The 16956-nt window shown below is 37.2% G+C and overlaps 1 protein-coding gene across 1 annotated transcript in view; it reads right to left on the reverse strand.

Moving 5' to 3' along the window:
* LOC126471498 (polypeptide N-acetylgalactosaminyltransferase 16-like) overlaps positions 1-16956 on the reverse strand; it is a 598884-nt gene that overhangs the window by 40078 nt on the left and 541850 nt on the right. Inside the window, exons 10-12 of the mRNA XM_050099712.1 lie at positions 11292-11418; positions 11118-11210; positions 6415-6498 (exon numbers count right to left, since the gene is read on the reverse strand). Coding sequence (XP_049955669.1) covers positions 6415-6498; positions 11118-11210; positions 11292-11418 — 304 coding nt within the window. The remainder of the gene's footprint in view (positions 1-6414; positions 6499-11117; positions 11211-11291; positions 11419-16956) is intronic.

Consider the following 16956-nt stretch of genomic DNA (forward strand, 5'->3'; position numbering starts at 1 on the left):
TAGTTTCAAGTAGAAAGGCTTGCACTAACCCCTGAGATATGCAAGTACCATAAATAAAATTCCAAGGGTTGAGTGGCTGATAAATACACAACTCTGCAGAGCTTAAGAATGAGGTAGACAATGTGACACAACATATTAACAACTTAGTGGAAATGAATTAAAGGGCAGAGGCATGCTGCCAGAGGTCTCTGATGTGCATGGAAAGCTGGACGTCATATAGCATGAGATCAGTGTGATTACAGCACCAAATAGGGCTGGCCCTGTGACATGAAGCAGTTGAAGGAATAAGAGAAGACTGTGTGTATTGATCAGTGAGCAGTTATGGTGCCCTGTGGTGGTGTTCTTCATTACAACATGGCTTGGAGACAACATTTGGATGACTTACCATGGAGAAGAATCATCAGGAAACTGGAAGAAGGATGAAGTGTGACAAGTGTAGCTTAGGAATTTGGTACTGTTCACAGCATTATTTCAAGTTCCTGATGTCCAAAAGAGGAGAGTAGTTGGTTGATCATGGTCAACTACAGCAGAAAATGTCCACTGCATTGTGCAGCAGGCAAGAAGTGACCCAGGTCAGACAGTGGGTGCAATTGCAACCACATTTAACGGGATTTAAGGCATGCAATATCACATTTCACAGTGGCATCATTACTGCATAGATGTGGTCTCTTAGCTCAATGATCAATAGGTTGTATTCTGTTGGTACCTGCACATTAGTGACACCATTTGCAATGGTGCCAAGAGCAAAGAAATTGGACCATCAAGGAGTGGGTTTGTGTGGTCTTTTTGGATGAGAGCAGATTCAGTGTTGCAAGTGTAGCCCAAGCAACAATTTGCAGTGTCTCACAATAAGAAGCCACCGAATGTTTCCCTGATTCACCTTGCATGGTATATAAATAATTTTCAGAAATGGACATGATTTTATGATGCATTTCAGTCATCTATATGTTTTGTTGTCAATAGAAGAATTCTGTTAAAAACATGAAAATTTGTTACAAATCAATAGTCTTTTTATGTATAGGTCCAATTCTACTGTGGACTTCTTGAGGGAAGTCATTTTCTTTTAATTGGTGGTTTTATTTTGAAATGATCACTTTACTTAGCTACTAGCTAACTTTGACCCCTTGAGCATTTTCAAGCTACCTCTGTTACCTGCATCACAGTAAAAAGTTCATAAATGTATAACATCACATATTTCACATGTCTTATAAATTCAAGTCATAAAGTCAGAAAATGAGTCCCTGATCATATTTTGGCACTTTATTTTACAAGTCCATCTTGATCACACAAATTTTGCACTTTACTATTACCAGTTTTGTGAGCACTTACTATGTACCTACATGTTCAGTTTGACGTTGATAGTACATCTGAATATTTTATGATCTGATGATGGCAGTAGCCAAAAATGGTAATAATGAAGTGTAAAATTTTTGTGATCAAGACGGACCTGTAAAATAAAGTTTCACATATCTGTGTGGAGGAAGCAACATATGGTTGCACCCTTAATAATGATTTCTCACAACTGTGGTGGGTAGAAGCACAACTGCAGAGGCATGAAGTCCATATATAAAAACAGTAAAAAGTGAGTATTATGCAGGTTTTATCATTGTGCCAGTTCAAAACCTTAAAATTTGATGCTTCACCTGAAATGCATCAGCACAATAAAGGATTTACTCCCATCTGGACCTCCATTTCATCAGGCTATCAGTATTTTTAATGTCATATATATACTGAAATTAAAATATTGCATTTAGAATACAACTACATTTGATGCAGACAGAGTCTTAAAATAAAATGGAGTACATATCAATGACTTTAATAGGACAATGTCATGTTTCCTGAAATGAATTGTGATTGATTTTTAGCAAAAAATAGTAACTTTCAGTTTCTGTTTATTGATGTAGAGAGACATACTTTTTGTTCCCAGCCATAAGCAGAAATCTAGTAATGTATGTCTGCTGCTTTCATCAAAAAATTGTTGTGATCTATAGAAGATTAATCACTGAAGATACACAGCATTTGGCTCCAGAGTAGAAATGCTGAAGTTGTGCCCCCCCGCCCCCCTTTTCAACATCCATAAATCCATCTTCGTGCAATTTTTTTATTATGCTGAACTATAAAAGTTTACAAGTAGGTTAAATACAAATGAAGCATTACTAAAAAATATTACCTAAATGAACAATAATTAGTATTTGCAGCCATGCTTCATTAGTTACACGTATCACCTAGATAAGAATAAATATTATCCATTTTTCCAACTGAATGTTTATTTTGTTTTAAACCAAACCATTTGTACCAGGCATCATCAGTGGTCTATAAAATAAAGGACAATTGTTCAACTGTAAATATTATGTTATGAGACATATAGGGTTTCATGGCAGCAAATATAGGTTATCTTACTATTTACAATTATAGGCTTGTGATTTATATTGCCTATTCTTCCTTTTTTCTTCCGTCAGGGCTTGCCTCATTTCTTTCTCCATGAGAGAAATCCAATAGTAGAGCTAGACTGCATGGACAATAATAACATCATCATGCTGGTGCCTCTAGGCAATAATATGCACCCATGCTAACCATAAAGAAACCAAAGAGTCCAGGGTGCATAGGCAAGAATTTCAAGGTAACAATCGACATGTAATCTGAGATAAACAGCATTACTGGTACTCACTGAATTGCTTTTACAATAACTGTTTGGTGATGAATTAACACTTAACAATGCTAAAAAAACATGGTGGAAGATGCCCACAACTGCAGAATTTGGGCTACCAAAAATCCTAGAACTGTTGTGGAAACTCCATTGCACAATGAGAAAGTCAGGATATGTGTTGGATTTACCACATCTACCATTATCAGACCTTTTTTCTTCGAGGAAATGCGTGATTCTGGTTTTGTAACTGCTACCATGATGAGTGAGAGGTACGCCGATATGTTACAGAATTGCATCATCCCCAGCCTGGCTGATAAGCACCTGCTGGAACGTATGATGTTTATGCAGGATGGCGCTCCACCCCATATTGCTAGACGCGTGAAAGATTTCTTGTGCGCATCGTTTGGTGATGATCATGTGCTCAGCCACCACTTTTGTCATGCTTGGCCTCCCAGGTCCCCAGACCTCACTCTGTGCGATTATTGGCTTTGGGGTTACCTGAAGTTGCAAGTGTATCGTGATCGACCGACATCTCTAGGGATGCTGAAAGACAACATCTGACACCAATGCCTTACCATAACTCCGGACATGCTTTACAGTGCTGTTCACAACATTATTCCTCGACTATAGCTATTGTTGAGGAATGATGGTGGACATATTGAGCATATCCTGTAAAGAACATCATCTTTGCTTTGTCTTACTTTGTTATGCTAATTATTGCTATTCTGATCAGATGAAGTGCCATCTGTTGGACATTTTTTGAAATTTTGAATTTTTTTGGTCCTAATAAAACCCCATGTCATTCCAAGCATGTGTGTCAATTTGTACCTCTCTGTCTACATTTTTCCGTGATTTATTCAGTTTTCAAATTTATACTGACTTTTTGATCACCCAGTAGATATAGACATAGATGTAGAGAAAGTAATGAGAGCCAAATATAAAGATCCTTCACTAAGGACAGTAAAAAATGTCCAGCATGGACATCCCTGACATTGCACCACCCCACCACCAAAATATTAGTCATGGCATCATCCTGCTGCTGACAGAAGATTTGGAATGCAGGGTACTCATTTCAAAAGCTACAGATACCAGAGATACTCTATTAGTCCAACTGGATATTATTCTAAGTATGGATGCCAACATAGAACTGGTGATCCAGGGTAAGGCCACTTGTGCCTGCAGACAGGCAGTGCCTCCACAGAGGTACTCTCTACAACCTACACTGCACAGTGGGAGTGTACAAATAGTGGTTGACAGTTGTGGGTATCCTCACGAAGATTCTGTACGTCACATGAATGACAGCCACCACATCACAGGCCATGATCCAGGCTCCTATGAAGATCTCACTATCAAGTGGACTCCATGCACCACAGCCCTGGGGAAGAGCCTGCAGATTGTCTTCACAGCTTGCTGCAACTTTTACTGCAGAAGTGGCTTCCAGTCATTGATCACCACACCACTGAACCCAATACCCAATGTAGACACCAGGTGGCTTGTTAGGACATTCAAAACCAAAATGCAAGAAGTAATGACGATAGTTTCTTCCAATGAAGCCCTTCCTAACTACATTGCAACACACTACTCTTCTGTCCATGGCCACAACCCCCACTGAGGTGGTTCACAGACTTAAGTACTGAACACTCCTGGATCCATTTCAATCACCACAATGAGCCAAGGGAATACAGCAGTAACTGAACAGCCTCACAAGGTTCCACATTTGGGCTTCCACATTCAGGCACATGCCGCGGTGGATACAGGGTGGTGTTATCAGCCAAAAGTGATTGCATTTGTTGATTGTCAAATATAAATGGGGGGGGGGGGCAGTTGACATCCCACAAGAATCAGCTGCTGCCACAGGAACCACCAGTGGTACCAATGGTACCAGTAGTACCTTCCCAAAAGCTCTCACAGCAGTTGGTGCCAGTCATATGCCCCATCTCTGAACGTGCAGTGATACCACAATCAACCATACCACACCCACCTTCTACCAATGAATTTGAGGAGCTGTGGGGTGACATGTGGGCACCTACTGAGGTTGATACAGCACCGCTTGTTACAGCACCACTGATGGAGACAACTGTTGCAGCCATCCCCCTTGCCATCCAACCAGATACCATTTGGGAACAACTGACCCTATGGTCTGGTTAAACGGAGATGAGATTTAATAACTACATTGGAAGCGAATATGGGCTTAGACTCTGGTGGTATCAATAATAGCCAGTTAGCATGTTCTTGAATCAGTGGGAGACACTAGAGTTGCCAGCAACACATAACTTGGACATTGACTCTGGGCAGCTTCAGTTGATAAATTTGCATGCTGACACATGAAGTGCCAGTATTCTGTTTACATGAAGTCTACTAGTATTGCTGTCATGAATGTAGAGATGATTGTGCAACAGTCTTGGTTACTGCTTAGATTTTCTTTGGGATTGTTTTATGTGCTTGCAACAGACTTTTCTCCCTGTAATAGTTTTGATTTGACTCATAGTTTCATTTTTAATTTGTCAGCCTATGATAACTTAACAAGTACTGTACTTGGTGCACCAATCATTTACTTTTTCAGTGTGTAAATAAAGTTAGTGTTGACTCTGAACCTAAATATACTACACATGATTTGTATGATAATGAACACTTTATGTTATGTGTTATATTTTCAAGTACACTGCACACAATCCTAGTTACTCTTGTTACCATATTTTTTTTTAAATGAACATGTAGTTTTTAATGGAAATGGAAGCAATTGAATTCTTAATAATTAAGAATTTTATCACACATTACCAATTGTATAATGACAAGAACTGGCATGTTTTAAGTATGTCACTTCTTGCAGCTCTCAAATATTGAAGAAAAGACATCTTTTAATATTCAACACCAACGTAGCTTTGGTGTTAAGCATTAAAAAAAGTATTTTCTTCAACATTTGTTTTTGTAAACAAGGCACTCATGACCTTACATATAAATTTATTATAAACGCTTAACAACGGTAGCTTTTGAGAAATAATATAAATGCAATTATTAACGATTGTTTATTTAAGCTGTTGCACTCTTCAATGCTCCATAATGCAGACACAGGGCATCCCTGGGCACTCTAATTTTAATCACCGCTGCCTGGGCAGCAAATGAACCACAGAGAATTGTGTGAGTCTCTTAATGGAAACAATGGAATCAGTTACCAACAACTAGGATATACTTTAAAACAAAAAGTGCACTTTCATTCAAATATATTTTCATAAGTGTTACAATACAAAACTTTTCACTGTGTCATATTTTTTGCAACTATTCAGAATAAAGTGTTTCCATTGTCATTTCAGTTGAATTGTTTACAAATGAAATACTCATAATCAAAATCATTGTCATTAAAATCATTGTCACTCTCATTTTCACTTAGATGATCCTCTAAAAGCCCTATAATCTCTTCCTCAGAAAGGATTGTGCATGAAGAACTAGCCATTTTTCACCTACTAACTACAATGTAATAATTACAGCCTTTCTCTCAACACAACTGCTACAGTTTGATCCCAAGTTAACAGAGACTTTCCTTGATAGCAGTACTATGCAGCATTGACACCTAGTACAGTCATATTTGAAAATAGATCATGTGAGAGCTACAAAAGTTATGTCAAATGAGGCTCAACATTGGAGTGGAAAACGAAATTTGCAATGTTGAGCACCACTAGCTGTTGGAGTGGAAAGGGTTAATGAGGGGGTACACAGAATGAGAATTTTTTTTTCCCACTGACAGCAATAGTTTATTTGGAACAACTCACCTGAGTTCAGGGAAAATATTTTCCAGGTACCACTGAAATGGCTTACACTGCAGTTGTTCTTTAAGTTTTGATCTTTCTTCTAAGCTGAAAAGTAATTCAAATTAAAACTATAAAGTACTCTCATCAAATGTGAATGTTGTACAGAAAGTTTCAATCCTTTTTTCAGTGAACAATAAATTAATTGAGCAATATGCTTCCATAGTTTGAGTTACTAACACAACATGCTGGGATCTATCCAAGTGATTGACAAGAAACTGAGAAATCCTTAAATATATCAACACAATAATTACTGCAAAACCTAACTGATACATTTTGAACCAATATTGTGCAATGGCTGTTTAGCTGCTGAAGTGTGAAGCTAATGTGGTTGAGATTGTTTTAACTTTATGAAAGGGAATTTAATTCTTTTTTGGCACTTTCAAGGGAGTCAGTGACAGTTTATTTTCTGTATTTCAAATAATAAGAATGTTTTCACATGCTTTTTAACACTTTTCTAGCAACAGCTTTATAAATTTGCCACTCATCAAAGATATGAATATGATTTTTTGAGTGATTTGTGAATACATCAGAGTACCATGTCCTCTTGTGTTATAAACAATTATAGATGGAAGCAGTATGGTGCTCGTATTTATTTCAGTGAGTGTGTATACAATAGGCAATGACACTGTGTACATGTCTTTTAATTGCTATTATTGTTAAAAACATGCAACAAATTACAACAGTTACAGTAGACAACAGCTACACATCACATAAAAGGTCTGCAACCATTAATTTTAAATTTCTCATGTGACAACTTCAGACACTGCGGCTTACCTATACTTGGCCTTATGCAATGTGTTTCAATATTGACAATAAGAAACTAATCTGCCTCCTGGAGCAATACATCACAGTAACTCTAGCAATCACTCATAAAAATTTATGGAGATGCAAGCTTTTAGAATGGATATTTCTCTTCTGGAGGTACAGAGCTTCAATGTAAAAGTGAAGGGTTTTGAAAGTACACTTAAGTAAGAGTTCTTCAGTAAAAGTAAAATGTGTGGGGAGTAGAAATAAGCTATACAATAAAAAGTAAATAAATTTGAGTATCTGTTTTGGATAAACAGCATTATAGCAAGCTGAAAAGAATGCTGAATATGCAGCTAAAGTGACACATTTAGTTAATGGAACCTTCATCTACTGTTGGGTTGCAGAGAGGACACTGTTTAAATAAGTAAACAAAAATAAACTATGTTATCATGAATCTCCAGACACCCTAATAAATCTGCTCTTTTTGACAGTGCTGTACACATTAAATGAAGCACAATCATAATGGATCATACACACAAGTCTGAGGTACCCTCTGCAGATGACCCAGCACTGCCACTGAGCATAGCTGAGCTAGCCTTAAATAGACTGATGCCCATGGCGGGTTCTGATGGTGACCTCATACACACAAGTCTGAGGTACGCCTGCAGATGACACAGCACTACTGCATGTATGGCCTTTTGAAACTACATGCATGTATCACTGCAGTGTCATTATAAATCACGGGAGATAACTGAGAGGATTCAAATGGGACATGATTGTTGGGGTCCATGTGTGAAGCATTCCATCATAGAGACAACAGTGTGCTTAACCATTAATCTGGCAGATCTAAAACATTAACTGACAGGAACTGCAAGCTTCAGCTTGTTAAAATGTTTTGTTATTCAGTGTAAATTATAGACCTTTTTCCAGTTGAATATGATAATGACTTTTCATAAATGTTTTTCTTTTCCTTAATGTGATGGGTGTTACTTGTCAGTTTTATGTTTAGTAAAATTCAGTGCACTTTAATTGTATTTAAGTTTTGTTATAATGTAGTAGTCAATAGTTTTATTGTGATCATGCCAACCATCATAACAACTAATGTCAATATTGAAAACTTCCATACTGTCCAAGAATGACAGCAGTTGATGGTAAGGCTAGATGTGAACATTTTAAGTGACAGTCCCATGCAAGACTGTTTTGAAAGTTCACTCTCTGCAATTCATCACATTTTATGTATAAACATGGAAAGGCAGTGGCTAGCTGCTGTGTAACGTTGAGTATAAATATGACTATGTAGTTCCAGATGTACACATATCAAACAACTGTAGATGGCATAACCAATACATTGTATCTCTATTACTCAATATTGATCAGATCTTGATAAATAAGTACAAATATGCCTATAATATACAAGTCGTGAACATGGATTTTGGTGATCATAATGCTCAAATTCTTCCAATGAATATTTCAGAACACTCAATTCCCAATAGAATATGACGCACTGTAGGGAATTTCAGTACAAAAAATGTGGAATATTTTTGTTCTCTCCTAAAGGGTGAAACCTGGAAAGATGCATATGATTGTAATGATACCAATGAGAAATATGATAAGTTTATGGCTACATTCAAACATTTTTTGAAATGGCTTTTCCCAAGAAAGTAACTACATTTAATTCTACTCAAAAACAAAAAAAGTGGATTACAAAAGGGATAAGGATATCATGTCAAAATAACAGGAGATTGTATGAGTACTCCAAGCAAAATACTAATCCTGACTGTATTCCATACTTCAAAAGATACAAAAGAATACTAATGCGAGTTATTTCAAAAGCAAAACAACTAGAAAATGGCAAAATATTGCGTAATCCCAAGAATAAAACTAAAGCAACCTGGCAAATAATAAGGAAAGAAATGGGCACCAGGCCAGTTAATCACAGAAATACAGATCTGATTAGGAATAAAAATAAACTAACTGACCCTAAACATGTGGCTAGTGCTTTCAACAATTATTTCTCTAACATAGCATAGCAGTTAATAAATACACACCTTGACAAACAGCCAGCCAGTCACTCAGATCAAAAAATTCATCCAAACACATTATTCATGCATCCAGCAACACCTGAGGAACTGTCAAGAATCCTAAAAGAAGTACCTAATAAATATTCATTGGGTGTTCATGAGATACCAAATGCTATTATCAAAGTCAGTGCAACTGTTATTGTGGAACCACTAACAGACATAGTAAATTCATCTTTTGAGAGTTGTGCCTTTCCAACTAATCTAAAAACTGCAAAAGTAACACCTTTGCATAAGAAAGGTGCCAAAAGTGATATTGATAATTATAGGCCAGTTTCAATATTGTCAGGCTTCAGCAAAATTGTGGAAAAAAATGTTCCTTAGAAGATTAACAGTTTTCTTAAATAAAGAGAGCCTGATAAGTGACTCCAAACATAGTTACAAAGCTGGGAAGTAAACTCAGACAGCAAACTTTGCTTTCTTGAATGAAGTATTAAAAGTAGTGGATGATAAGCAATATGTATCTTGGATATTTCTGGATCTTACTTAGCCTTTGATGTTATTGATTATGGCATTCTCTTGCATAAATTAAGTAAATATGGAATTAGAGGCCAGTCTGAAAGGTGGCTCCAGTTGTATCTTAGTAACCAACAGCAGATTATAGAAATGAAACACAAAGATAGTGAAACACAAAAAATTTCTAGTTTTTACAGTGATGAGGAGAAAATCAAGTATGGAGTCCCACAATGTCAATTCTGGGACCTGTCCTATTACTACTGCATATAAGTGACAGCTTGTAAAATACATTATGGAACCACTGTACTCTTTGCAGATGACACCAATATTCTAATTAAATCACAGAATGAGGGAAATATGCAGGAGGCTGCAATATCAGTTATGCATACCTTAATGCACTGGTTCAGGACCAATAGGCTCATCAAGAATTCTGAAAAATCTGTGGCAGTTAACTTCCACATCACACCCTGTTTTCACTATCAAAGGAAAAAAATGTGTCAAAGGTTAGTAATACAAAATTTCTAGGGATTCATGTTCAGTCAAATCTAAAGTGGGAGGTGTGCCTAAACAATTTAAAAAAGAGACTGAATTCACTAGCATATGCTGTCAGGATCAAAAAAGATTATCAGGGTGATAAAAAAAGCTAAATGCAAGGATCCCTGTGGACCCCTTTTTAAAATTCTCAAAATATTGCCATTGCCTTGCTTGTATATATATGAAATTCTAATTTTCACAAAAGTGAGCATCTTAAAAAAGGAAGATCTCTTCACACACAACTATGATATACAAACTTATGAAACTAGGCACAAGAAGAACCTACACATGAACACAGTAAATAAAAATTAATGCAAAAGAGGAGTGTATTATACTGGAGCTGTGTTATATAACCATTTGCCTTCTTACCTAAAATGCATACCAACATTAAATGCATTTAAAATAAAGTTGAAACAGTTCTTTCTTTACCACTGCTTCTATTCTTTGTCTGGATTTATGGAACATCATAATAAGTAAACCTCATTTACCAAATTTTACTAATTGTCGATTCATAATATAGTTTACATTGTGTTTATCATGTCATCTCACTTAATAACTGCTATTATAACATGTAGAAGCAACATAGTACACCAACCTACATTATTATGTATTTTGATTATGTCAACATTGTAGTCAAAATGACTACTGTATTGTAAAGTAATTAGGTTTACCACTGTCCTGTACCACATGTACAAATGATGTATTAAAATGATTCTTGGAAAAATAAACAAATAAAGAATGAATGTTATTAGTTTTCTGACTGTACATTTTTTGTGTCAGAGTACAGAGCTTCTTTCCCAACTTAGGACATTTTTGCTAATTAATGAATGACTTCTATTGAAGGCATACCTTCCAATCTCAACATCAACAGCATTTGGCCTTGCTTCATAAAAGAATGTCTTGTATTCTTCAAGCCATACTTCTGCTATACGTCTGCTGTTCCTAAAAATTAATTTTTTAACTGTTAAGTAATTTGCATAGACTCAAATTTGTACTAGATAATACTGAAGGATCTAATCTTACCTGAGATATGTTTGTGCATTTCCACGTGGGAATGAATAAGGATGCTTTTTTCGGAACACGTGTCCCACTCTGCTACAGGGAATGATTTCAAGCCTTCCTCCACACAGCCATGTCTTGAGAGAAATTTCTAAATAAATGAACAACTAAGTCAAAATTCGACTTGTAATACCACTTGTCTGTTGTAGGAATAAATAATTTGGAAGAGAAGAGGTAAGAAGCAGGTTAGAGAAATTGGACAAGGCAAATTTCAAGACTGACTCATGAGAAGATCAGTGGAAGTTAAAATAGAAAAAAAAAAAAACTTACCATACTAAATCCATGGATGTTAATAAATAAAACATAAATTGAAATCAGAAACGAATAAATTAAAACTGAAGGGCATGCAACAATATAAGATGAAAAATTTGAAATTAAATTGGAGATAGAAAATATCAAAAGAAAGTCAGATGGATAGAAAGTGAGAGAGAAAATTGCATCAAATAGTTAGCTACTAATAATTTGATTACCTCTGCAAAACTATAATTTAAAACTAAAGCCAAATGAAAAGAGGAAAATAAATATTCCATACTAAACAACAACAGACACATCAAAGGAATTATTTGTGGATATTTGACAGGTAAAGTCACTGCTTAACCAAACTTTTTTGGTGATGTGGCTTTTTTACCATCTTCAGGTGACTGATGGTGACTGATAACTGCTCCCAAGGGACGTTGATACTCTGTAAAAATGGTAAGGTGTGATGGGGCAGTGTGAATCATATCACATGTCTCATTACCATCTTTTACTGCCATCCTGCTGTAATTGTTTTTAAACTTATTTCATGTTGTATTTCAATGATCCAGAGACACTATCTCACTCCATACTGAATTCAATTGTGTTTCCAAACTTCTCATAAAATCCTAAGCTGAAGAAGGTTGATTATTTTTTAATGTCCCATTGATGACAAGTTGATTGAGGGTAGTCCAAATCTCATAATGAGGCTAAAATCAGCAAAAAGCGTGTACCTTACACTGATCAGGCAGAACATTATGACCACCTACCTAATAGCTGGTATCATGTCATATCACTTAATAACTGCTATTATCATATGTAGAAGAAATGTAGTACATGAACCTTCGCCTTTGGCATGGATAACAGCAGTGAGGCATCATGGCATGCAAGCGATGAGGCCTTAGTAGGTCGCTGGAGGGAGTTGGCACCACCCCTGCACACACAAGTCACCTAATTCCCATAAATTCCAGGGAGGAGGGTGATGAGTTCTGATGCCACATTCAATCATATCCCAGATGTGTTCAATCAGGTTAATATCTGGTGAGATAGTGGCTAGAACATCAATTGGAACTTGTCACTGTGTCCCACAAACCACTCAGTCACACTCCTGGCCTTATGACTTGTATTATCTTGTTGAAAAAGGCCACTCATTTTGGGAAACATGATCGCTATGAAGGGGCGTATGTGGTATGCAACCAGTTTATGATACTCCTTGGCTATAATGGTGCCTTGCACAAGCTCCACTGGACCCATAGATGCCCATGTGAATGTTTCCCAGAGCATAATGAAGCTGCCGCCACCTTCTCTCCATTCCACAGTACAGGTGTCATGGTACTGTTCCCCTGGAAGACAACAGATTTGTGCCCTCCCATTGACTTGATGAAGAAGGTATTGGGATTCATCAGACTGTGCAATGCTTTGCCAATGCACCAACATCAGGTGCTGACAGTCTTGTGCCCATTTCCATCATAGTTGCTGTTGTGGTGTTAAGCCAATGTTGTGGTGTTAGTATTGGCACACAGATGGGTCGTTGGCTGCAAAGGCCCATTGGTACAAATGTTTGGTGCACTTTGTGTTCTGACACACTTGTACTCTGCCCATCAGATCCGACGCAGTTCGCCACCTGTCCTGTTTTGCACTCTGCTCAGCCTATGATGTTCAACATCTGTAATAATGGGTGGCCACCCTATCCTACAACATCTGGTTGTGGTTTCACCACTTGTTAAAGACACTCACCACAGCTCTCCCCAAACACTTGACAAGTTGTGAAGTTTCCAAAATGCTCATGCAGAGGCTCAGGGCTATCACAGTCTGCTCTTGGTCAAACTCAGGTAGATCACGTGGCTTACCTATTCTACACACAGACAGCACGCTCACTGACAGTACATGCATCATGCATGTATCTGACTAGCAGTCATTTCTTGCCAGGTGATGCTGCTATCACCTTGATGGGTTTATATTGATAGCTGCTCAGTGGTCATAATGTTCTGGTTGATACTTTTCTGGTGATACTGACACCAATAATTCTATGTCATCAATCACACCTTCTCTGTGAGATTAATCAAGACTATTAGTGTTTTTGTTTTTGTGACTATTTTCCTCTTTTGGATACTCAAGCCCAGAGTCCTGTTCATTTAAATAATCAGACTGTAAGCATTGTAATTTTCTCTCTCCTTGTGCACAAGATGGTGCACTTCCATAGCTTGGTGGCCAGAATGTCTAGCAGCTATGAGGAGGACCAGGATTTGATTCCCAATACTGCCACGTAAGTGAGAAGTAGGGGATTAAAGGTCAAGAAAGTTTACAGCAACTGGGTGTGTGGTGTGCTGACCCCATGTGCCTCCATACCACATCTGAATGAAGCCATTGGCAGAAGATGACATGGTGGTCAGTTGGTCCTGCTTGGCCCATCAGGGTCATAACATGGAGTTTTGCTTGCTTGCTTGTGTATAAGATACACAAAACAAGTTCACTTTGAGAATTGTGGTGAATATCTGGAACCATGTAAATTCAAATGTGTGCATAGCAGGCACTGTACAGATTGTGATCAAGGGAACTGTTATTTTTCCATCTGCTCAGAATGTTCGGGCTCATGATGGCGCATTCTGATTCTCCTCCATGGCCACAGTAAGCTACATGGGAGGATACAGAAAACTGAGATATTTCACAACAGTTTGTAAGGGTTCGCCTTCTTTTATTTCTTCATTGATTGTCCTCAGTGTCAACATACTGGCTGAAAAAATAGGGGGTGGAAGTGCAACTACTGTCTACTGTAAATGATGTAGCTGACAGATCCACAGTTGTGTTTCATAGTCTTTTACTTTCACTGTTCACAACCCCCCCCCCCCCCCCCCCCCCCCCAATAATCCACAGTTATATATGGCCAGTATATCTATGAGCAGTAAAAACATAACTACATAATTCATAGTTTTTTGGAATAATCAGGTACCCATGGAGCAGAGATTGTCATTGATTTACTGCATAGTCTAATTGTGTAACACTTATTTCATAGTTCAGTTGAAGCATTGTCATTGTTGTGACCAACATAAGTTTCTCGTCTGAAACTCGGCTGTGGACTGACTGTCTTGGGACCAAAAATTGGGCCCTTATACATACTCACAATAATAGGTACTGTAAGTACACAGTGTTAGAAGTTAAATTTACAGAAATTACAATTAAAACTTAACTCACTAAATTAACTGCATACATCGAAAAATTTGTTCCTTTTAACACTTTCTTCTACTACAAGAGTTAGGCCAATTTATTTGTTTAAATGATGAAATTAACACATATAATTATGTAAACAATACTTTTGAAAAAAACTGTTAGTTACTTTGGAATTAATTAAGGGCTGGCTTTGCCAAATAGATCCTTTAAGAATGCTATTGTTTCATCTCCCAAATGTTTATAATTATACAGAATTTATATTTGTTTATATGTCAACAATAGAATTTAAGTTACAAAACAATGACTGATTTCACCCTATAATGAAAGATACTAACTTGGAATAGTCAAAATAAATTAGAAAATCAATTACATACATAAAACTAAGCACAAATTTAAATCTGTTGTTATATTCTTTAACACTGAGGGCCAACCTTTCTCTTTTATGAAAATGCAGATTATACTCATGTATGTTAATGGTAATTAGTTAAGAACAAAATGAATTTTAAGGAGGCAGATGGAAAAACAAGAGGGGAAGTAAAATTATCCCAGCTTGCTTTGTCACAAGTTCATTTTCATAAGATCACAAATAAAGAAACCTTGTGGTGTGGACCTAGGAAGACAAATGACAACAACCAAAAGTAAGACCACAATGAAACTTGATCAGCCTCCCAGGGAATATAACTGATGAAGTTGTCTTCCAAGTTCAGGCTAAGGGTCCAAAATTCACTCTGATTCCAACTCAATTACCAATTGCAGATTTTGTAAGCAACAAGGAACCACAATAAGCTAATTCTTTACATCAGCACAAAGAAGTCCACATCATCAAGTCACACTCCTATGTGCTGGACCATAGTTCATTGCATTTTTTATTGTTGTAACTGATGTTTTTGTTCCTTATGCTCAAACCTAAAGCCCTGTTTGTTGAAACAATTAACTCATGAATGCTTTAATTTTCTCCTTCATCTGAAGTTTTTCAGCTCAATGAGCAACCTTCATAGATGATGATTTCCAATTTTCAGGTTCATATCAAACCAGCAACAGTAGCTCCATTGTGACAGCTTTGACTCAACCCACATTAAAAAGTAGCTATTATACATACTTGCACTCTTAGGCACTCATCCATAGTGGGAAGCAGGAGTTACCTAAATATGCTGATAACCTTACCAGAGCCTTTACAAACAATATCCTGCCCATCTAGTCCAATACCATGTCATTTCTGTTACACCTATTATGGCAGAAAGTCTGTCACCTCTGTGAACCAGTCATTTACCAGTGCTCAGTATTATCCGGTCCTTTAAAAATTCAACCAGATCCACTAAGTTTCATTGTGCCCTGATGTTCAGAGCACTGTGAGCTAATACAACTAACTGCTGGGAATCAGCAATTCAAATGTATGTTGAGTAACATACCCCTAAAGGAAATGGTAACAACAAATAACTGGAGCAACAGTCATAATGCTGAAGAGGCCATTCCAACAGCCACTGGGGAACAGGGTGCAACTAGCTGCAGATTGTGGTGGGTATCAGAACAAACAATGCTTGCCCTCTGGGCTCTGAGGTCACTCTTGAACCATCCTAATTACTGTCAGAGAAGTTGAGAGCCTTTCTCATGGGATTTCAACAAAGCTCACAATCTGCAGTATTGTTTTCATTTTGTGGACCCCTGGTTATGAGTTGGGTGGAAGGTGTGAACCAGTGACTTTGAAGGTTCTGGCACATGATAGGCTGTCACTCCTAGACTTGCATAAAGGGATGAGAACTGTAGGGATTCCCTATATGACTCTGGGGTGCACTACATATAAGAGGTTGCTACCCAGGTGGAGTACACATAAGTACTCTGAAGTATTAATATAAGATCCAAAGAAGTACACTCCATAGATGAGACTATTTACATTGTGGTGGAAAATTACTAAAACATTCACAACAAATTGTAATTGTTTGAAGCATTCCTGTAATACTAGGCACATAATGCAAGCTGAAACACAAAATTGCAGTAGTGAGGTGATTGGGGCAATTCTAAACATATACCAAAATGACAGGGTATTGGGAAGCTGAGGTTGTGTATTCATTGCAATAGACAAGAAACTTAAATTCACCAAAACAGAAATGGAAGCTGCACAAGAGATTGTTTGTGCAAGACTCAGTATCAAGTGTGGACATAAATGTATAATTTTATCTTTATACTAAAAATCAGACTCACCCCAATATGTAAGTAAAAATTTTAGAAA

The sequence above is a fragment of the Schistocerca serialis genome, chromosome 3 (assembly GCF_023864345.2).
Source record: "Schistocerca serialis cubense isolate TAMUIC-IGC-003099 chromosome 3, iqSchSeri2.2, whole genome shotgun sequence".
In the NCBI taxonomy this organism is placed as follows: domain Eukaryota; kingdom Metazoa; phylum Arthropoda; class Insecta; order Orthoptera; family Acrididae; genus Schistocerca; species Schistocerca serialis.